Source organism: Petromyzon marinus, chromosome 21, assembly GCF_048934315.1.
Source record: "Petromyzon marinus isolate PM22_M1 ecotype Great Lakes invasive population chromosome 21, UKy_Petmar_22M1.pri1.0, whole genome shotgun sequence".
Lineage (NCBI taxonomy): Eukaryota > Metazoa > Chordata > Hyperoartia > Petromyzontiformes > Petromyzontidae > Petromyzon > Petromyzon marinus.
Genome location: NC_133687.1, coordinates 841,928 through 865,549, shown reverse-complemented (window position 1 = coordinate 865,549; position 23,622 = coordinate 841,928). Strand labels below are relative to the sequence as shown.

Sequence of the window (23,622 nt, the reverse complement as noted above, 5' to 3'; positions counted from 1 at the left end):
TCATAGCATTCAATACAAGACAAAGGCTATCATACAAGTTAAGTATGACCTTCACCTTTGATTACAGTGTGCTGATCCTCAAAGGTGCATTAACAATTGTTTGCATTTTCCCTCTTCATTGGTTCTTTCCCTAAAATTATGTACATATAAAACTAATCTTAACAAACTGAGTTAGTAGATAGGAAAGTTCAAATGTTTGTGTGTGTGTAAGTCGATATGTGTGTGCGTGTGTAAGTCAATGTGTGTCTAAGTCCATGTGTGTGTGTTAGTCGATATATGTGTGTGTAAGTCGATGTGTGTGTCAGTCGACGTGTGTTTTTGAGTCCATATGTGTGTAAGTCGATGTGTGTGTCTTTTTCGCCCGGGCAACGCCGGGTACTTCCCGCTAGTATCTTATATAGATTTATATAGCGCCTTATGCGAAGGCGCTTTGCAACAATAATCAAATTGTACGTTAGATGTTAGTGGTTGAGATAAATAGCGGGGTTATTAAAAGTTGTGAAGTTATGGTGACAGGAGAACAGACGGGAGTGGTTAAGGAGGGGTTAGGGTAGTGATAGGGGTTTGGGGTAGTGACGGGTAGTGATGGGTGTAGTGATAGAGGTTGGAGTGGTGATAGGGGTTGGGTTAATGATAGGGGTTGGGATAGGGGTTGGGGTGGTGATAGGGGTTGGGGTGGTGATAGGGATAGTGATAGGGGTTGGGGTAATGATAGGGGTTGGGGTAGTGATAGGGGTTGGGGTAGTGATAGGGGTTGGGGTAGTGATAGGGGTTGGGGTAGTGATAGGGGTTGGGGTGGTGATAGGGGTTGGGGTGGTGATAGGGGTAGGGTAGTGATAGGGGTTGTGGTAGTGATTGCGGTTGGGGTAGTGATAGGGGTTGGGGTGGTGAGAGGGGTTGGGGTAGTGATAGGGGTTGGGGTAGTGATAGGGGTTGGGGTAGTGATAGGGGTTGTGAGAGGGGTTGGGGTAGTGATAGGGATTGGGATAGGGGTTGGGGTAGTGATAGGGGTTGGGGTGGTGAGAGGGGTTGGGGTAGTGATAGGGGTTGGGGTGCTGATAGGGGTTGGGGTAGTGATAGGGGTAGGGTAGTGATAGGGGTTGGGGTAGTGATAGGGGTTGGGGTAGTGATAGGGGTTGGGGTAGTGATAGGGGTTGGGGTAGTGATACGGATTGGGGTAGTGATAGGGGTTGGGGTAGTGATAGGGGTTGGGGTAGTGATAGGGGTTGGGGTAGTGATAGGGGTTGGGGTAGTGATAGGGGTTGGGGTAGTGATAGGGGTTGGGGTAGTGATAGGGGTTGGGGCAGTGAGAGGGGTTGGGGTAGTGATAGGGATTGGGGTAGTGATAGGGGTTGGGGTAGTGAGAGGGGTTGGGGTAGTGATAGGGGTTGGGGTAGTGATAGGGGTTGGGGTAGTGATAGGGGTTGGGGTAGTGATAGGGGTTGGGGTAGTGAGAGGGGTTGGGATAGGGGTTGGGGTAGTGATAGGGGTTGGGGTGGTGATAGGGGTAGGGTAGTGATAGGGGTTGTGGTAGTGATTGCGGTTGGGGTAGTGATAGGGGTTGGGGTGGTGAGAGGGGTTGGGGTAGTGATAGGGGTTGGGGTAGTGATAGGGGTTGGGGTAGTGATAGGGGTTGTGAGAGGGGTTGGGGTAGTGATAGGGATAGGGGTTGGGGTAGTGATAGGGGTTGGGGTGGTGAGAGGGGTTGGGGTAGTGATAGGGGTTGGGGTGCTGATAGGGGTTGGGGTGGTGATAGGGGTAGGGTAGTGATAGGGGTTGGGGTAGTGATAGGGGTTGGGGTAGTGATAGGGGTTGGGGTAGTGATACAGATTGGGGTAGTGATAGGGGTTGGGGTAGTGATAGGGGTTGGGGTAGTGATAGGGGTTGGGGTAGTGATAGGGGTTGGGGTAGTGATAGGGGTTGGGGCAGTGAGAGGGGTTGGGGTAGTGATAGGGATTGGGGTAGTGATAGGGGTTGGGGTAGTGAGAGGGGTTGGGGTAGTGAGAGGGGTTGGGGTAGTGAGAGGGGTTGGGGTAGTGATAGGGGTTGGGGTGGTGATAGGGGTAGGGTAGTGATAGGGGTTGAGGTAGTGAGAGGGGTATTGAGAGGGGTTGAGTTAGTAAGGAGTTGGACTCGTCCTGGTCGTAGCTGGGGGCGGGGGAAAGGTGGGTTAGGGAGTAGAGATGGGGGTTGTTTTAAGAGAGGAATAGAAGCTGGTTAGAGTGAAGATGATGGGATAATGTGCACTGAACCGTCATACCAATAAATTATCCTTCTGCTGCTGCTTTGACAGCGTTTGGCGTCAGAGCCTGCCACAGAAATTATCCAAAATCATCAGACGCATCACGTGACCGAGAGCAGCGGATCAACACGTGGGGAGGAGCGCGTGGTGGGGGGTGGGGGGGAGACGGGGGCGGGGAGAGAGAGGGGGAGTCGAGGGAGAAGGAGCGCAGGGAGATGGCGCGTTCTGTACGGAGCGTGCGTTCGCTGTCCAGGTGAGTGCCCAGTGGTTGTGAGTGTGGGCGAGTGTTGTAGCTGCAGAACGCTGATGAGTGGTAAGAGGAGGTGAGTGAGGAGGCGTTCAAATGTAAGGAGGTTGCTGATGAGAGGCGAGTTAGCGGGTGAGTGAACGAGGTGAGGAGGAGGAGGCGGTGAGCGTGCCCATGTAAGTGAAGACGTCCCTGCCTCGTCACTAATTGATGGTCTCTGCATTAATGATGCGTGGGCTCGTTACCATGACCCCCCCCCCCCAGCCATGGGCTCCATGGAGATTACTGGGTGTAGGGTGGAGAGTCCAGGGTGGAGAGTCCAGGGTGGAGAGTCCAGGGTGGAGAGGCCAGGGTGGAGAATCCAGGGTGGAGAGTCCAGGGTGTAGGGTGGAGAGTCCAGGGTGGAGAGTCAGGGTAGAGAGTGGAGAGTCCAGGGTGTAGGGTGGAGAGTCCAGGGTGGAGAGTCCAGGGTGGAGAGTGGAGAGTGCAGGGTGGAGAGTCCAGGGTGGAGAGTCAGGGTAGAGAGTGGAGAGTCCAGGGTGTAGGGTGTAGGGTGGAGAGTCCAGGGTGGAGAGTCCAGGGTGGAGAGTCCAGGGTGGAGAGTCCAGGGTGGAGAGTCCAGGGTAGAGAGTGGAGAGTCCAGGGTGTAGGGTGTAGGGTGGAGAGTCCAGGGTGGAGAGTGCAGGGTGGAGAGTCCAGGGTGTAGGGTGGAGAGTGGAGAGTGCAGGGTGGAGAGTCCAGGGTGGAGAGTGCAGGGTGGAGAGTCCAGGGTGGAGAGTCCAGGGTGTAGGGTGGAGGGTGTAGGGTGGAGAGTCCAGGGTGGAGAGTCCAGGGTGGAGAGTCCAGGGTGTAGGGTCCAGGGTGGAGAGTGCAGTAAGTGATGATTTTTCTGCAAGGCCGCTGCCTGCGTGTTCACGGGCGTGCATGTGGGGAGTGGTGGCGCAGCGGTTGGCGCATTGCGTAACGAACCCCGGCGACCCGAGTTCCTTTTCTGCTCAAGGCCAACGTCGATGACGACTGTGTTCCATGAGTACCTGGTGCGGTGTGCAAACATAAGCACCCGGGAGACAAAGGCGGCTGGGCGTGGTGCTGACCACACCGCTCCCTCATAGGTGCTCACTAGCAGCACGTGGCCCAACAGTCGGGTCAGGGGTGTAGAGGGGAGCTATGTTGTGTTGTGTGTGGCACTGAAGAAGTCAAGAGCCGGATACAGAGTGGGGCAGAGAGGAGAGTGGGAGCGTGAGAGAGGGGGAGAGTGTGAGAGGGTAGATTGTGCACACTTCTTAAATGCGTGTATATGTTTTGAGTGTCCCGGCTTGTGTGGACAGAGAGCGTTCGAGAGAGGGGGTAGAGAGAGAGAGAGGGGGTAGAGAGATAGTGGAGAGAGAGAGTGGAGAGAGAGAGGGCGCTTAGACTGTGCCGCCTTATGGGGCTAAATCAGATTGTGCGTGTTGTCGTTTCTGATATAAAAGCACGGCCCCTTCGTTAATCTTGCCGATATGTGACCTCGGTCAAGACGTAAGGCTTTCGACTGAAGCCAAAAATTCTCCTGGGTCGCGGTTGATCCTCGTCTGTAAGATCTCAATGAAGCCCAACAAATCTGGGGAGAAAAACAAATGCTCAATATTTACTTAGCGCTTCCTCCGCATGTGTGCATGTTGAACTTCTTTGGGACCGTACGTAGCCAACCGTGGTAGTCGGAGGTGCGGGGGAAGGACAATAAACTAAACACAAAAAGAAAATGCAGTCGATCATTGATTTTTTTTTCTTATCCGGGGGGGATTGGGCGCCGGATTTTCAAAAAGCCGAATAACCAATAATCATTAAAAAGTACTTATTTTTGCGCATTCTTGAATGACGTTTTTTTGGTATTTTTCGACGTCTTTTTAGCATTTAAAATAAGTTTACTATATATGATTTGACATAAATAAACATACAAATAAACAAAAAAGAAATGTCCTATTTTAAAGTGTTAAATGCATTTACTGTACCGTACTTACCACTCCAGACTCTGCATGGAGTGATGTATACACGTGCAGTATTGTCATTGTTTAAGTTGTATGTAGTGTATAATGTACTGTATATATTTAACACTAATCGCCGGACTGGGTTACAGCCTTTGGAGCGGTTTCGCTGGATCGACCACCAGATAATGTTGTGAGCTAGATAATGGAGTGCCGGATAACGTTGTAAGCTGGATAATATTGTAAGCTGGATAATGGAGTGCCAGATAATGTTATAAGCTGGATAATGTTGTAAGCTGGATAATGGAGTGCCAGATAATGTTGTGAGCTGGATAATGTTGTGAGCTGGATAATGGAGTGCCGGATAATGTTGTAAGCTGGATAATGTAAGCTGGATAATGTAAGCTGGATAATGTAAGCTGGATAATGGAGTGCCAGATAATGTTGTGAGCTAGATAATGGAGTGCTGGATAATCGATGATCAATTGTACATACCGTTTAGAAATCCGCGCACATCATCTTCAGCATCTGACCTAGACCACTCATCATCGGAGTCCTTTGCTCATCTCTCTGACCCAGTGTCCATGCTGGACGTCTGTGAAAAACACCTTCATAGGTAGTCGGATTCCTCCTGCGCTCTGAATCAAGATTCTGATTCTGCTGGAGGAGTGGCGGCTTTATTTCTCAGCCACTTACTCTCCCTGCGAAGAACTGCCCCTTGGCACTTCACCTGTTTGATGCTGCAGGATCTCTCCAAAACCGTAAACCGTATTTATTTCAAATGTAATATCACCTCCACTCAAGGGGGTATCAAAAGATTGTAAACTAAAATAAAATTAAAAGACAATGAACTAATGTGTAAGTAAAAGCCATGAGAAAATAGTGAATCTTGCACTGTCACCTAAACACAATGAGGCTCGTCGCGTGCCGGATCACCGCCGCCAAGGCATTCCAGATCCTTGCGGCAACACTCGAGGAGGCCCGACCCCCCATCATCGAGCGCAAGAGCTGAGGCGTTGTGTGTAAACCCCAGTTGTATGACAAATCAGTCGGGCCCACAGGTACATTGGTCCAAGACCATGCAGAGCTTTATAGACCAGAATGGCTCACTTATACTGGATGCGATAGCTTATTGGAAGCCAGTGCAGATTGTGGAGAGTGGGAGTCATTTGCTCGAAGTAGGCTATACGTCTCAGAATTCCGCATAATGCACGAGCTGAAACCGCCTCAACAAGACACGTGGAAGCCCTGCATAAAGGGCGTTACCGTAATCAAGACGAGTCGGTACGAATGCATGAGCTGACAGGAAAGGGCGAAAACCACGGAGTTGGCAGAGATTAAAGAAACCAGACTTGACCACAGCCACCACCTGCACACGCATGTGTAGGCTGTGGTCAAATAGAACCCCTAGGTTGCGTACTTTTGGCAAATTACAACGTTGAACCCCGTTAATAAGCAGAAGTTTGATCTCGCACTGGCCCAGCCTGAATCGAGCGCCAGAGGCAACGATCATTACCTCGGTCTTGTAGGATTTCACTTTAACCACTTCTGTTCCAGCCATGTTGCTACCTCGGACAGACATTCAGAAAATGCAGACACGCAAACCAGGTTTGTCAGTAAGCGAGACATAGATCTGCGTGTCATCGGCATACTGGTGGTAACATAAGCCATGCCTCTGGATAATAGCCCCCAGCGGCTGAATATACAGGTTGAAAAGCAGTGGTGACAGAACAGACCCCTGCGGGAACCCAAACAGGACGGGCCCTTCAGGTGACACATGGGGACCCATGGACACTCTGGGAATCTACCTGACAAGAAAGTGGCAATCCACTTTAAGGCGGTTTCACCAATTCCTGCCATGGTTCTCATGCACTGTAGCAGAATTGCATGGTCAACTGTGTCGAAAGTCGCAGAGAGATCAACCAAGGAAAGGGCGGATATCTGTCCCCTATCCATGGACTGAACGTTATCAGTCACACAAATGACTAGCTCGAAAGCAGAACTAGGTAATATAAAAAAACTACCAGACTCAAGACAATGTTCCAACTGGGTTGCGACCACCTTCAACAGCTTCCCAATAAATGTGAGGTTAGAGTTTTGGCGATAGCTGGCTAATACATCAACATCAAGTCCCGGCTTGCTCAGAAGTGGTCGCACCAGGACACAGGGACCTTGCCCTTCGAAAGGGAGGAATTGATTATTGATGTGAGCAGTGGGGCTAATGTTTTCAATGACTCCTTTAGGAGCCACGACGGGCAGGGATCCAAATCACAGGTGGTCCAATTCAACTCGAAAGCAAGTTGCAAGAGGGCTGAGGAAGAAATTGGGGCAAACCTACCCTGAACTGGAGGAGTTTTTGCCATGAGGCGGATTTTTTTGCGGATTAGATTAATCTTATCAGTAAAAAAAATTATGGAAATCTCTGCATCGCTCAACAGATGGAATCATCCTGATGGTTGTACAGTCAGGATGTAACACACTGTCGATCATCCTGAAGAGCACAGCGGGGTGGTTCCTTCCCGAATAAAATTTCCTGGCAATAAAATATTGTTTTCCCAGAAAGACCGCCTTAAAATAATCCTGTTGACATGCCACCAGAGATTTCTGGTCAACATTGCAATGAGATCTACGCCAACAATGTTCCTTCTCTGTCTCGAAACGCCAGGGTTAAGTTTTGTTAGGTAGAACACTTATCCTGACCCTGGGCCACAGGCAAACATCTTACCGTGCTCTCCTGAAATAATTTCTGTGTTCCACGGTGTCTTGGTCTGGGGAGTTTAAGCGTTGAGTTTGATTTGATTTGTTACACGGATGGTCCCGTTTAGTCGCCGGTCGCCTGGCTATATTACACGGGGAGACCCATGATGCACAAGCACAGCAGTGGTAACAAAAAACAAAGACAAAAACAACAATATTGCAGAGGGGTGTGGTGATATGAGTGAGTGTGGTGAGATGGATGAGTGTGGTGACAGGGGTGAGTGTGGGGAGCGGTAGTGTAGCGGTTAGGGCACCACGCTACGAACCCGTCGACCCGAGTTCGATTCCTGCCTCACGGCCAACACCAGTGACGATTATCCGAACCGGTCCTGGGCCTCCCCTAGGTCGACTCAAATGAGTACCTGGTGCGGTGGGTAAAAACATTGCCACTGGGGAGACAAAAGCGGCCGGGCGTGGTGCTGGCCACCCACTTCTTGTGTAACGTTCCGGCCTTCATAAGTGCTCGCTAAAAGCACTTGCCCCAACAATCTGTGAAGGCAATGCGAGGGATCTTTATCTTTGCGTGCGGAAAGGTTCCTTAAGAAATATTGCACAACAAAGGAATTAGTTAACGGTCGTAAACGAAACGCACACGAATCGAAAAAAAACAACCACAGTGAAAACATCGCGTGAGAGCAAGGAGGCACCAGATAATTAGGTGCATGTTCATTCACTCTCCTGCCCTTCATTCGCCCTCCGCTCTGCACCAAAACAACGTTGGTTTCGCTGTGCTTTGGCTTTGCCACTCCCTTGACTCCACTGTGGAGGAGCCTGGGGCCGGTGGAGAGTGTGAGCGAGGTGAGAGAGTGTGGGAAAGAGAGAGTGTGTACACTTGTTGAGTGCGTGTGCGTCTGTTCTGAGTGTTACCCTGTGAATGATAATTTGAGAGAGGAGAGAGAGTGGAGGGGTGAGAGACAAGTAAGAGGTAGGAGAATGTGTGGAGGGGAGTAGAGTGAGATGGTAGGGGAGAGGTGGAGAGTGCGTGGAGGGGAGTAGAGTAAGATGAGAATTGGTTATGTCATAGTGTAGGGTGGGTGTGTGTGTGTTTATTACACGTGTGTGTGTGAGCGAGCGGGTGCGTAAGAGTGAGGGAGGGGTTTATTTAATCCGGCCTGGTTCAGCACCTGTGTCCCTAACAACTTTGCGTGTCCACACTGTGCACAGATCAATGCACACGCAGTGACAGCACACACGTACGCACAGACACACAGACACACACATATGCACAGACACGCAGACACACACGTACGCACAGACACACACGTATGCACAGACACGCAGACACATACGCCGCAAAGACACCCACAGCGCTGATATCTCACTCACCTCACTCCAATCTCACCCCACTCTCACCCCACTCACTCCAATCTCACTAAACACTCACCCCTCTCACCACCACCCCCCCTCGCCCTGTGTCATGTCGGCCGTGCCCCCCCCGCTCTCCGCGCTGCCCACCCGGGCCCCCCTCTCATCTCGCCGCCGCCGCTACCGCCGCTGCGCGCTCATGGCGCTGAGTGCGGCGCTGGCGCTGAGCGCAGCGCTGGCGCTGGGGGCCGCGCTGGGCGCCCCGCAGTGGCTGGGCGCCCGCACGCTGTGCGAGGCCGGGGCCCGGATCGTCAACGCCTCGGGGGGCCCCGACCTCGACAAGTTCCGCGGCGCCCTCAGCATGGGCCTCTTCACCGGGACCAACGTGCGGCAGTGCGGCCTCGGCCCGCGGCCCGCCGCTATCACCGGTGAGGGGGGGGGGGCTGGTGGGGGGTGTCTGGGTGGTGGGGGGGGGTCTGGGGGGGAGCTGGTGGGGGGGGGGTGTGGGGGGGTCTGGGGGGGGGCCCAACCGGCGGGGGTGTGGAGAGGAGGAGGTTGAGGGGTGAACCATGGCAGAGGGGAATTTGGTTGGGGGGGGGGTCGGGGATGAATGAGGCGGTCTCAAAGTGTCAAGCTGTTTAAATAGCCACCCGCCCCCCTAGCGTCACGAGTGTAATAAATAAGCAGACATTGAATGTGTTTGGGAATATCACTAAACAACAACAGGCCAACGTGTGGTGATTTGTGGGGGTGGGGGCGGCACGCGTGGCGTGTGTGGTGAGGGTTCTTGCTGGAGGGTCACGCCAGTGTGACGCGGTTGCTTTTGCACAGGTTTTTATTTGCTCTTCTTTTACTCCCATTCCTATCGTCTCTATTGTCGTGCCGCCCTCAGGTTAAATTTCGTGATTGCTTTTTGTTATTTCGCTTTTTGTTATTTTGCTGACTCGGATCAAGTCACACTTACAAACACTCCTCATCCCGGTTTAAAAATTAAACTATTTTTTGTATTTTACCAGATAAGGCCCACTAAGCTATACTGTATATCTTTTTTTTCAGAAGCGACCTGACCATAAACCATAGCTCAACGAAGTGGCTTATCATGTGGACACGTCTAACAGCCAAACACTAAACACATGTTTCTAAATGTGGAGGGAAAAACTGGAGGACCCGGAGAAAAATCCACATGACCACGGAGAGAGAGACACGCAAACTCCAAATATACAGGAGGCGTCAGGGTCGGGATCGAACCTACGCACTTATGTACACCAGGCGAGATAGTTAACATCTCTTAGCTATCATGGCCTCCTGAGTGCTCACCTAGTTCAACAGAAATCGACTTCGCCACGAGTTATCTGTGACAGTCTGGTGAATTGCCACGGGTTCCTTCCGTTCATCCTCTCCCTCCGCTACCCCCTCCTCAGCACCACGCCTCCTCCCCCATCTCTGGCACTCCTACTCCTCCCGAGCTGCATCTGCACCGCTACCACCCGACCAACCCCCCCCACCCCCCCTCTATTCAATTACAGACCTCACATAAATCCAGGCCACATAACTGTCTGCGTAAAATGCGCAGCAATCAATTCACGGCGCTGCAAATATTTACGGGGGCGTTGCGACTGCTCGCGATGAGTGACGACGAGCGAAGTCCTCTGATTGGCCGCACTCCACCGTCCGGCACAGCCACGCTTTGGTTCGACCAGAACATGACGAAACCGCCCTTGCCGTCTGCACCGTGCTCTTGTGATGTTTGTTATATTTCCTGACCTTGCTAATCCACAGTTGGCTATGCACGGTGCTGCGAAAGAAGTTCAACAAACATACATGCCGCGTGTAGAAGTGCTGAGACGTGTTTTAACGTAGTGGCGGTTACACCGGTGGTGCGCGGTATATAAAGTAGATAAATCGACATAATTATTTATTTTCCCGCGATTAGCAACCCCGGTCACAAAATATTGCGTGGTGGTGCTTCACAATCATTTCTCGTGATGTCGAAGCGGTCGGAAGACGAACGTTTATGTTAGGAGCTGAACACGACGCTTCGCAGTCTGTTGCCGTATAGCAGCACCCAGCCTGATGACGATTCTCTGGCTCCGTGTTCCAAAGGCAGATTTGACTCCTCGTGCCCTCGACCTGGTCAGACGGTTCCTCGATTCATTTCCGCTCCCCACCCAGACACGCAGACCTTCACCCACGCACACCCTCACCCACGCACACCCTCACGCGCTCACACACTCATGGAATATGAATAGTACCCATTCAGGAAAGTGCCGGTAATATGCACCATTCAGGTGTTGTAAGAAGTGCCTGCAGTATGGCATAGTCACATACGTGCACATATCCGCCACTCTCTTATTGTGTTATTGTTTATGTGTTGGGGAGCGGTAGTGTAGCGCTTCGAACCCGGCATCCCGAGTTCGATTCTCGCTCACAATCAACACCAGTGACGATTATCTTAACCGGTCCTGGGTTACCCCTAGGTCGACTCAGCCTGAATTGAGCACCTGGTGTGATATGTAAACATCGCCATTTGGAAGACAAAGGCGACCGAGCGTGATGCTGGCCACCCACCCCCTCGTGAGATGTGCCAGCCTTCATAGATGCTACTCACCAAAATGTATATTAAGGCTACACGGTGGATCTTTGTCTCATGTGTGTGTACAGTGTTAATGATATCCTGCCAGGGGGATCCCCTCCATGCACTCTCCTACCTCTCCCCAATCATCTCACTCACATCTCCTCCACGCTCTCCTCACTCTCCCCCTCTCATCTCACTCGATTTCTGTAATCGGCCGGTGTGGCTCAGCATTACAGTCTGTACTGGGTAGGTTGCGAGTTCAAATTCTGGTTCGGGGTTGACTCGGCCCCATCATCTCTCCCTCCGTGGTTGATAAAACGAGTACCACTTTACGTGGGTGGAAGTGAACATTTGTTGTCCTATGGACAGACTCGCCTCTGCCGTCCAAAAGTAGAATTTCCACCACTGACCAAGAGCCATGAACAGAAGATAAGTGCCAATGCATCATTGCACCAAATCGCTGTGAGCTTTGTTCAGACTCCTGGGGGAATCTTTATGTTAAAGTGGGGAAACCACAGGTGAGTGCTTGGAGGAAGCAGCTAGAACAATCGCTACCAACGATTGTCTGAGCTCTGCGGCCCTAAACTGGGAGGTTTGGCCAATTCCATGAATGTGGAGAGGGAACCGGATCACCCGATGGAAATTCACACGTGCGAGGAAGGCAACGCTGTATCCACATAGATGGAACAGATGGAGATTAGAACGGGCTTTACCCCATTTGGCAATAATACAGGTGTAAAGATGTCCAAACACCAAATAGACACCTATTGAAAGGCATTTTGATACCACCAAAAAAATTGTCCATTAGATATAACAGGTCAACCCGAGCTATCAATGCTTTCATATTTGCATTGCCTGTGTGCTGTTTGTATTTTGGCATTCTCTGATCTAACGCTGGTGAGACAAGGCCATAAAAGAGGCTGTCTCTGGTGTAGACCGATCAGTTTCAAAGACAATGCAGAACATTATCAGAGCACGTTTGTTTAGATACTCTACCACAAGCATGGGTGGTTAATGCAATCATGATGCCTTGCAATAGGAGCATCTATTTGGTGTTTGAACATCTTAAAACCTATCTTTTGCCGAAATGGATAAAGCCTATTCTTTTTCATAATTTTGATCAGGCCGCACTTGGCTGCACCCCCTTTTCCTGGCGAGACAGGGAAATGCTCTTCCTCAACGCCCACACGAAGGAAGTTTTCCAAGGAGGGAGTTTCCCTCCTTCCACCCTTCCACTGGAATAAACTCTTCCTGTACATGATAAGTCCCCCTCCTTAACCTCCTTCAGTTTCTCTCTCAAAGCCTCACCACCTCGTCTCCATTGCCCATTACCCTTCCTCTTCCCTCCCCTCGCCCCTCCACTCTGTCCATTCCCTTCCCGAAAACCCTTTCATGAACCTCCACGGTCACTCATTCCTCAGAACCTTGAACTAAGGTGCTCTACATAAGGATCAAATAAGATTAGATGTGTGATCCACCAACCCTTGCTGCTGCCTCCACAGGGTTGGAATACTCCAGGCAGCCCCATGTGTGCGTGTGTGTCTGCAGTGTGGGAAGCGGTGGTATAGAGGGTGACCTGGGTTCGATTCTTGCTCACGGCCAACAACAGTGACGATTATCTGAACTGGTCATGGGCCTCCCCCTCAGTCGACTCAGCCTCATATGAGCACCTAGTCCGGTGTGTAAACATTGCAGCTGGGGACACAAAGGCGGCCGGGCGTGGTGATGGCCACCCACCCCCGAGTGCGCCATAATAGGTACTCGCTAACAGCACATGTCCCAGCAGTCTGTTAAAGCTATATGGGGGATCTTTGTCTTTTTGTGGTGCAGTATTCCCCGAGCTGATGCGGCACCGCGAGGGCGCACTGCTGGCGTGCGTGTGCGCATGCCTGGGCGCCTCATGTGTGTGCGCGCTGGGCTGCGCGGCGCTTGCACTCTATAACGCCATGACGAGGCCCTACCGCATCCTCTTGGGCACCCTGGGCATCCACTTGACGGCCGCCGCCACAGGTACACACACACACGGGTACCAATACCTGCTATTAGCAACTAAGTGGCGGTGATGTCACTACAGCACTTGTGCCAGGCTACGTGCATGTTAACGCCACGTGAAGTGTCGAACGCCCGCTGACAGGAGGTCACGGAACAGACCCAGGTGCCATGGGTTGACTGACTGAAATGACTGGCTGATGTGCCACCTGTGCTCCCTACTCTGCCAACTTGGTGTGTTTTAACAACCTGGCACTCTGCTCATTGTTGTGAGCGTTGCTTCTCTGCCCTCCATCGTTGCTGGAGGACGACTGCTTCCAACTGCCCAGTAGCGTCCTTCATGAGCCTCCTCCACAGAGGCCGATCTTGACACCACTGGTACCAGTCATCGGCAAGTTCACTCAGCTCTACATCCTCTTGTACCACATCACTCCATCTCTTTAGCCCGTGCCGCACCCATTTAGCCCCCTCTGTCCGGCCAAACAAAAGCTGTTTAGGCATGCGGTGGCAGGCCATGCGGGCTACATGACCCAGCCAATGCAGCCTTGCCTGCCGGAGGAGATCACTGTTGGCACTTGGTCCAGATCTTTCAAGGATTAGTGAGCTACTCGCACAATCCAGCTTGGTTAAACCCAGGATGGATCGTAGGTAGGCCAGCCTACGCCTTTCTAGCCGACAAAGATGTTCTATCAGGAGGGTCCACGTTTTGCAAGCATAGAAAAGGGAGGGCATGATTGTGGCCAGGAAGACCTGAAGCTTTGTGTGTAGTAACAGACCAGGTAGCTTCTACACAGCGATACGCAGCCGATGAAAAGATAATGCCGCTCGACTCATTTGGAGTGAGACCTCCAAATAAGTCATGAGCACGCTGCCCCGGTATGGAAAACTCTCCATTCTCTCCACAACTGCCCTATCACCAATTGGGAGTTGTGGGGGTGGAGTGTTTGATGGTATAAAATACCGAGGCAGGTGCTTAGTTTTGGTGGGGCTGAAACCACATTGGGGCTCCACTAGCTTCCCCTCAGTGTGCCTGGCCAGGCTATACTCTTTAGTTATTTCGGTAAAGTCATGTAGGTAGAAAAAATAATAGATCACGACGTTTCGATCGCAACAACAAGTGACCGGTGGCTTGTTGTTGCGATCGAAACGTCGTGATCTATTATTTGTTCTACCTATGTGACTTTACCGAAAAAACCAATGGATTCCTGTAGTCACGAAAGCTTCAAATCAAGATTGGCCAGGCTATGTTGCATAATCCTTGGCAGGACCTTTCATGCCAAATTGAGGAGGGAGATGCTCCTGCAGTTTTTACAGTCTGTGTGGTCCTCCTTTTTGAAGATGGGGACCACTAGGGCATCCTTCCAATCCTGCAGAACCCATCCAATGGTCCAGACTGTTATTATGATTCAAATAGGGCAGTCTATGCACAGACGCCACCCTCCCTCAGCATATCGCTTGGTAGATCATCCCTGCCCGGCACTTTTCCTGGGCTCAGACTCTGGATCGCCTTCTGTACTTCCTCATCAGATGGCACTTCAGCCAGCTACTGACAGGGGGTGACTACTTATTTCAAAATGTCAGGTTCGGCAGCCTCAGCAGGGTCATCCCCACTTTGCCCCATGACGTTTTCCAAGCTGAGGGATTTCCCCTCCCTCAAGACCACAGAAATGCTCAGCAAAACTGCAATCCTGTTCCTGGGGGTTGGATATTTTATCACTTTTCTTTCCCCTAATGATGGTAATAGGTGTGGTGCTGAAAGTTACATTTTTGATAGAGTTAAAGAGTGATTTGTGATCGTGGGCTACTCAGGCAGACTCCATCTCCTCAGCAACTCGCGGCCACTACCCATCCTTGCAGTACCGCACAACTCTCCGAACCTCTGAATGAAGGCTGCGGTCAGCATCCTCATTCTTTGATGTGGAATGCTGTAGATGGTGAGAGTGGGCCTGTCACTTTTTCTCAGCCAGCTGGAACACCTTCTCTGTCAGCCAGGGTCTCTGGGGAGGTTTGGACTGTGTACCCAAAGCAGCCATTGCAGCTGCATCAGCCACAGTTCTAAACGTCGCCCATTTCCCCTCAGCATCAGGAGTGGGGGACGATTCCAACCCGATGATGACATTGTCACTTGCAAATTTCATCAGCTAGCTGAGACCAGGCCACTGTGGGTTTGAATGGGGTTCTGGATGTACATCCACCACCGGAGTGGAAGAATGCCAATTGTGTCTTACAGAGGACAAGCCGTTGGTCAGTGGGCAGATCAGCTCCGCGGTAGGTCCTGGTGTCAAGGACATGGACCCGCATCTGCTATTCCGTCACTATATAGTCCAGCAGATGTTCTTGCTTGGACCCAGCATGCATCCATGATGTTGTGTGGATGCGCTAACAGCATGTTGGTAATTACAAGCCCATGGGCTGCACAAAGGTCTAGCAGCCTCCTACCGTTGTTATTGTGCTGATCTGGTCCATGTCTTCCAATCACTCCAGACCAGGTGCCAGCATCATGACCTACTTGGGCATTAAAGTCACCCAACAGGATGACTCTACTCTGAGGGGCCACTTTAGCTAGCACCTTTGACAGGAGTCATAGAAGGCATCTGACTCATCGGCCTTGCCAGCATCTCTCTACTGATGTTCATTTTCGGTGGGGACATAAGTAACCACGACCACCACTCCTTGCCTCTGGTTGATGGGAAGGCGAGCCCATAGTAGCCTGGGGCTTACAGCTTCCCACACCTCACCGCCACGCTCCCACACCCCCTTCATTCTTTTGTTGAGGAGAAGAGTCACTCCCTGTTCTTTGGCAATCTCCTACTCCGAGTAGAGGACTGTCTTCCCCTCATGGTGGCAGGAGCCAGAGTCAGTCCACCAGACCTCCTAAATACTGCAGAGATCCAAGCGGTACTGGTCCAGCTCCCGGCAGAGGAATGGCAGCCTCTCCTCCGCAGTGAGCGTTTGAACATTCGACGTGGCCACCCACCAAATTGGGTTTGGCCAGGAGGCGTCATAGATGCCTGTTCCCCCGGCACAAGTTTCATATATTTTTCACGTGGTTTAGTGGTAATTAATTGAAGGTGGAGGGGTTACCAGCCCCTCGCACCCGTCCAGAGCCCCCCGTTTGACTGCTGTGCTGGCTACAAGCGCTATGAAGGGGTATAGCCGATTTTGGAATTGGCCTTCTCTCCATGGCATTGCTCACATCCACCGCAGTGTTGCTGTCCAGCACCAGCGAGGAGGTAAAGGCTTGTTTTTGCCCGATACGTGGGTATACACACACACGCGGGTACACAAACACATGCGGGTACACACGCGGGTACACAAGCACACACACGGGTACACACACGGGTACACAAAGACATATGTGGGTATACACACACATGGGTGCACAAGCACACACACGGGCACACACACATGGGTACAACAACAACAACCGCCATTCGCCACTAAGTGGCGGTGACATCACCACGACGCTTGTGCCAGGCCATGTGCACCTTGAGGCCACGTGAAGTGTCGAACACCCGCGGGCAGGAGGTCACGGGGCAGACCCAGGTGCCACGGGTCGACTGACTGAGATGACTGGCTGGTGCACCACCTGTGCCCCCTACTGTGCCAACCTGCTGTGCTTTAGCCACCCGGCGCTCCGCTCGTTGTTGTGAGCGTCGCTTCTCCGCCCTCCGTTGTTGTTGGAGGGCGACTGCCTCCAACTGCCCAATAGCGTCCTTCACAAGCCTCCTCCACAGAGGCCGATCTTGACACCGCTGGTACCAGTTATCGGCAAGTCCTCCTGTACCACATCACTCCATCTCTTCTCTAGCCCCTGCCACGCCCGTTTAGCCCCCTCGATCCGGCCGAACAAAAGCTGTTTCGGCATGCGGTGGCTGGGCATGCGGGCTACATAACCCAGCCAACGCAGCCTTGCCTGCCGGAGGAGCTCACCGATGGGACCTTGCCCAGATCTTTCAAGGATTTTTGAGCTCCTCACACAATCCAGCCTGGTTAAACCCAGGATGGATCGTAGGCAGGCCAGCCTAAATGTTTCCAACCGGCAAAGACGCTCCATTAAGGGGGTCCACGTTTCGCAAGCGTAGAGAAGGGAGGGAATGACCGTGTCCGAGAAGACCTGAAGCTAAGTGCGAAGCGACAGACCAGGTAGCTTCCACACAGCGTTACGCAACCGATGAAAAGATATTGCCGCTCGACTGATTCGGAGTGAGACCTCTGCTGTTAAACTGGAGCCGGTCATAAGCACACTACCCAGGTCAATAAAGCAGAGATGTTGGTCTTGTTGGAATTCCCTACACCTCTGCTGTAGCAGACGGACAGAAAATATGGCATCTGTGCAGGACCGCCCTTTCCTTAACCGCATTGGGGCTCCACAACCCTCTCTTCAGCGTGCCTGGCGAGGCGATGTTGAATAATCCTTGCCAGGACCTTTCCCGGCACACTGAGGAGTGGGATGCTCCTGGAGTTGTTACAGTCTCTCTTTAAGAAGGGGGACCACCAGAGCATCCTTCCAATCCTGTGGAACCCGTCCAGTGGTCCAGACTGTTGTTATGATGTCATATAGGGCAGTCTGTGCACAAACGCCACCCTCCCTCAGCATTTCGCTTGGGAGATCATCTCTGCCCGCTGCCTTTCCTGATCTCAGACTCCTGATCGCCTTCAGTACTTCCTCAACAGATGGTACTTCAGCCAGCCACTCACAGGGGGTGACTTCTTCCAATATTTGAGGCACCGCAGCCTCAGCAGGGTCATCCTCACTTTGTGCCACGATGTTTTCCTGGCTGAGGGATTTTCCCTCCCCCAGGACCTCACAGAAATGCTCAGCAAATCTGCAAACCTGTTCCTAGGGGTCAGAGATTGGATCACCGTTTTTTCCCCTAATGATGGTAATAGGTGTGGTGCTGCAGGTTACTTTTTTGATGGAGTTAAATAGAGATTTGTGATCGCGGGCCACTGAGGCAGACTCCATCTCCTCAGCAACCTGCGACCACCACCCATCCTTGCAGCGCCTCACGGCTCTCCGAACCTCCAAGCGAAGGCTGCGGTAAGCCTCCTCATTCTCTGACGTGAGATTCTGTAGCCGATGACAGTGGGCCTGTCGCTTTTTCTCAACCATCCTGAACACCTCCTCTGTCAGCCAGGGTCTCTGGGGAGGTCTGGACCGCGTACCCAAAGCAGCCATTGCAGCTGCATGAGTCACAGTCCTCAACCTCGCCCATTTACCCTCGACATCAGGAGGAGTGGGGGACGATGCCAATCCCAGCCGCAAGCGATGATTAAATTCTTGCTTGCAACTTTCATCAGATAACTGAGACCAGGCCACTTTAGGTTGGAATGGGGTCCTGGGTGTACACCCACCACCGGAGTGGAAGAATGGCAGGCGCATCTTACAGATGACTAGTCGATGGTCAGAGGGCAGATCAGCTCCATGGTAGGTCCTAGTGTCAAGGACATGGGCTCGCATCCGCTGGTCCGTCACTACGTAGTCCAGCAGATGTTCTTGCTTGGACCCGGCATGCATCCATGATGTTGTGTGGATGCGCCGATGCCGGAACAGCGTGTTTGTAATTACAAGCCCATGGGCTGCACAAAAATCTGGCAGCCTCCTATCGTTGTTATTGAGCTGATCTGGCCCATGCCCTCCAATCACTCCAGACCAGGTGCCAGTATCATGACCAACTCGGGCATTGAAGTCACCCAACATGATGACTCTATCCCGAGGTGCCACTTTAGCTAGCACCTCTGACAGGAGGTCATAGAAGGCATCTGACTCATCTGCTTTGCCTACATCCCTCCACGGATGTTCGTCTTCGGTGGGGGCATAAGTAACCACGACCACCACTCCTCGCCTCCGGTTGATGGGAAGGCGAGCCCAAAGTAGCCTGGGGCTTACAGCTTCCCACACCTCACCGCCACGCTCCCACGCCCCCTTCATTCTTTTGTTCAAAAGAAGAGCCACACCCTGTTGTTTGGCAGTCTGCTGCCCCGAGTAGAGGACTATCCACCCCTCATGGTGGCAGGAGCCAGAACCGGTCCACCGGACCTCCTGAATGCCACAGAGATCCAGGCGGTACCGGTCCAGCTCCCGACAGAGGAGTGGCAGCCTCTCCTTCGCAGTGAGCGTTCGAACATTCCACATGGCCATCCGTTGTGGCTTTTCGTTGTTTCTGGAGGAGCCCCGAGGCCAGGAGACGTCATAGACGCCTGTCCCCCCGGGGCCTCCGGCACAAGCTTATTAGTTACATATTTCAGTTTAACTCGTGGTTTAGTGGTAATTTATTGAAGGTGGAGGGGTTACCAGCCCCTCGCACCCATCCAGAGCCCCCGTTTAGCCACTGTGGTGGACACAGACGCCATGAGGGGAGGAGCCAATCGGAATTGGCCCTCCCCCCACAGCACTGTCCATGACAGAGTTGCCCGTCCGGCACCGCGAGGAGGTAGGGGGTTGTTTTGCCGGACACGGGTACACAAGCGGATACACACACATGGGTACACACATATTGTACTTCTATGCACACACGCGGGTACGCCCAAATGAGACATTTATAAAAAGCATACGGATATAATGTAATGTATATTTATAGGCACCTTCACTCAAAGCGCTTGACATAGCTTACAAAACGATCACAGCATGGAATGATGCAGTTGACAGGGGGTGTGCAAGGGTTGAGGAAAGAGTGACAGCGATAGAGGGGTGCTTAGGGATCACGAAAGGGTCGGGGAGGGATGGAGTGGAGGGGCGAGGAGAGGGAAGAGAATAGGTGGTGAGGCTTTAAGAGAGAAACGGAAGGAGGTTAAGGAGGTTTATGTACAGGGGAAGTTGACTCTCTGGTTGACTCTCTGGTTCTGGCAGCACTGCTCGCTTGGGTGGCCGTGGCCATGTTCTGCGGCCTGGCCTTTGCCTCGGACCTCGTGGAACAGGCGGCCAACGTGGGCGAGCCCGGTGTGCTGCGCGTGCTCACCGAGCATGTGTGGCTCAGCGACGGCGCGTGGCTGGCGCTGGCGGCGCCCTGCGGGGTGGCACTTGGCTCCTTCTCCGCGCACGCTGCTCGCTCTCCCTCGACCCCGTGCTGCTACTGTTGCTGTTCCGGGCAGCGCGGGGCCCGTGGGGGCTCAGGGGAGAAGCCGGTGACGCAACTCGGGGATGAGCTCATGTACTGACGACGAGAGCGTGAGTGCGCGCCCGACTCGGAGGGACAATGGAATGTTCTTTTTGTTGACTCAAGCATCGCACGGGACATTGCAGAATTGTGGCCGTGTGTGAGATTCTGTGTGGTCGAGGTCGATGAAGCTGTTTTTTTTCTCAGTAAAAGAAGGAATCGAAAGGAATTCTCCAGGGGTTGGATGCTGACTTTATCTGTGATGCTGGCTTTATCTGTGATGCTGGATGGTGGAAGCAGCGCGAATCAGAAAACTCCATCAGTGTTCCTCGTTGTCTCTCTGAGCCACATCGAGACTCACCCAATCATCACCCCGAGTCACGCTGAGCCTCGCAAAATCTCCTTGAGACTCACAGAGTCTCCCCGAGTCTCCTTGAGACTCCCTGAGTCTCCCCGAGTCTCCAGCTGACCTCCCCAGTGCAGCCAAAAGAGGAGAATCGATCGCCGTGTCTCCTACGAGTGGACTCGGCCAAGTCTAACGCTGGACCAGTGGAGGATGGTTGCCATGGTCAGCGTGTGAGGTCAAAGGTGACGGTATCCCACAGTGTGAGGTTAATGCATTTGTGGTATGTCTGCATGTCTATGTGTTTATATCTACGTGTGTATTTGTGTCTAAGGTAAAACGTGTGTGTATGTCCTTTTGTTCTGTATGTGGGAGCGGTTAACATGTTTTGCTATGCACTTGGTGATCTGAGTTCAATTTCCGCTCACGGTCAACACCAGTAACAATTATCTGCACCAGTCCTGGGCCTCCCATCGGTCGACTCAACCTCAAATGAGTACCTGGTGTGAAGTGTAAACATCACTGCTTGGGAGACAAAATTGGTCAAGCGTGGTGCTGGCAATCCTTCTCCTCGTGTGCCATGCCGGCCTTAATAAACGTTTGCTAACAGCACTTGTCGTAAAAGTATGTTAAGGCTATTACGGGCGACCTTTTGTATGTCTATATGTGTATCTCTGTTTGAGGCAGTAGTTCAAGAGCAATATAACACTGACACTTTTTATTTCATCAGGTAAGGCCCACTGAGCAATATAGCTCTTTTTCAGAAGCGACATGGCTATCACAAATGATAGCTCAACGAAGTGGCTTATCACGTGGAAATTTATAGCAGCCAAATACTCTAAACGTGTGTTGTTGATTCTAAATGTGGTGGGAAAAACCAGAGGACCCGGAGAAAAATCCACATGACCACGGGGAGAACACGCAAACTCCAAATATACAGGCGTCATGATCGGGGTCGAAACCACAACCTCCTGTAGGCCAAGCGAGGTAGTTAACATCTCGCCACCGTGGAGGCCCCATAGGCTCCCTGGAAAAGCGTCGCCGTCACGTGGCCTCCTCGTGTCCCTGCTTCGTAAAGTTGTTCAGCCATCTTGCCGAAGCTGCGTGGAACGAAAAGGGACGAGAACCGAATGCAACTCAAAGTCAATCATCCCGCCAGCCTCATCTCTCATTACGAGAGGCAGGAGATGAAGAGGCGTGCACAGGCCACAGCAACATATCACAAGATCGCCTTTGTGCACCCTGCAGAAAGGCATGGACTATCGACCTCAAATAAACCGTGCGACGGTTTCAACCTTGACCCGGTAGAGCTCTAGAAACAGCGAAGCGTCGTAACGCACAACTGAAAGCCGTCGCCGACTTCTGCTACCTTGGCAGCGTACTACTGTACAATGTCCCCTTGGACCAAGCTCAGAGCCCGGATGAAGAGAGTCAGGGCGTCGTTTGTTCTAGGGTCTGTCAGAGTATGGAAGCAATGTGGCGTGGTGTTCTCGGAACCCACTCGTATTGGAACTGCTTCCAAATCCTCGACAAATTCTACCTGTGCCCAGAAAATTACCCACCCACACCTGAAAAGGAATGGCAAAAGTGATGTCTGCAATGGTGAAGCTCTTCAACACAGTCACTCCTTGGAAATCGAAGCCCCTTGCTTGTTTCCGATCAACTTGCGATGTGGGTTCAACTGAAATGGCCGCAATTCTGGGAGCTTCAAGGAGTGGAAACCGCTCAAAAGGTGGCCACAAAGAGGTCTTCAAAGTCACGCCAAAGTGCAACTTGAAAGCCGTGCGACGTGGGACCATGTTGGTGCTCAGCTGTTAGACGTAGCGAGGCTCAGGTGATTAAGACATGACGACATCTTCGCAAGCAACAGGTGCAGTTGATGTGGGAAGGAGAGAGAGAAGAGGGCGAGAGAGCTCCCATTCACCCATCGGTCTCCACAGCCACAGTCGCACACGCGAGATACGAGAACCGTCAGTGGCGTCATCTTCGGACATGCAGAAGACAATGTGTGTGTCTGTGTGTGTGGGTGGCGTCTAGAGGAGTGGTAGTTTAATGGTTAGCACGCTGCGCTACGAACCCGGCGACCCCAGGTCGATTCCCGCTCATGGCCAACACCAGTGACGATCTGAACTGGTTGTCGGCCTCCCCTAGGTCGACTCAGCCTCAAATGAGTACCTGGTGTGGTGTGTAAACATCACCACTGAGGAGACAAAGGCGACCAGGCACGGTGTTGGCCACCCACCCCCTCGTGTGCCCTGCCGGCCTTGATCGGTGCTCGCTAACAGCACTTTCTGTTACAGGCTATATGGGGGATCTTCATCTTTATTTTGTCTAGGTTTATGTATGTGCGTCAGTGTATCTCTGTCTCGGTGTCTTTGTGTGCGTGTCTGTTTATTGTGTGTATTCGCTGTGTGTCTGTATCTTTCATTGTGGGTCTCTGTTTCTACGTGTTGTCTCTTTGTCTATGCATTTCTCTGTTTCTGTGTCTTTATCTGTCTCGCTGGTTCTAGATGTGCCCTGTAAGAATAATAATAATCATGCTTATTTTTAAAGCGCATTTCATTTAGAAATATCTCAAAAGCGCTGTATGTAAAAAATACTGTAAAATAAAATAACAACACTTAAAAAAATGTAGCTGTTGTTGCTGGCTGTCGCGTCGGACCGACGATGGCTATTGAGAGTGAAAGTTGTTGTCGACTCCGTGTGTGCGTCTTCACGGTGGCTCAGGAGACTGATACTGGCAGCAGATCTCGCACTTAAACTCTGAAGGTTCAGCCCCTGCTTGCCGTACGGAGGGTGTCGCGCATCGACTTTCAAATCACTCATCGCCGTCATGCAGTACGGAGGAAGGCCACAGGGACCACCGGCCCTGGGTGATCCCTTCCCCCAGTCACCGCTGTCGATGCTGTAGATCTCATCAAACCAACAATTCGCGATGACCTGCACTGGCTGCCAATTGAACAAACAAAAAATGGAAGGAACTGGAAAGAGAGGAAGAGCTAACAGGGAATGGCTTGACTAAGAGACTGGTGGCAGAAAGATGTGGTGCTACTTGAGCATTTTAGCACAAGACAGAGGAAAGTGTAAACAAATGATGAAA

At 52.0% G+C, this 23,622-nt stretch overlaps 1 protein-coding gene across 1 annotated transcript in view; it reads left to right on the top strand.

Annotated features, from left to right (window-relative positions):
- The window catches only part of LOC116944361 (clarin-2-like), a 34,531-nt gene extending 11,379 nt beyond the window's left edge, over nucleotides 1-23,152 (top strand). Inside the window, exons 2-5 of the mRNA XM_032957921.2 lie at nucleotides 2,294-2,495; nucleotides 8,375-8,943; nucleotides 12,921-13,100; nucleotides 19,933-23,152. Coding sequence (XP_032813812.1) covers nucleotides 8,628-8,943; nucleotides 12,921-13,100; nucleotides 19,933-20,240 — 804 coding nt within the window. The 5' untranslated portion in view covers nucleotides 2,294-2,495; nucleotides 8,375-8,627 and the 3' untranslated portion in view covers nucleotides 20,241-23,152. The remainder of the gene's footprint in view (nucleotides 1-2,293; nucleotides 2,496-8,374; nucleotides 8,944-12,920; nucleotides 13,101-19,932) is intronic.
- The last annotated feature ends 470 nt before the right edge of the window (nucleotides 23,153-23,622 follow it).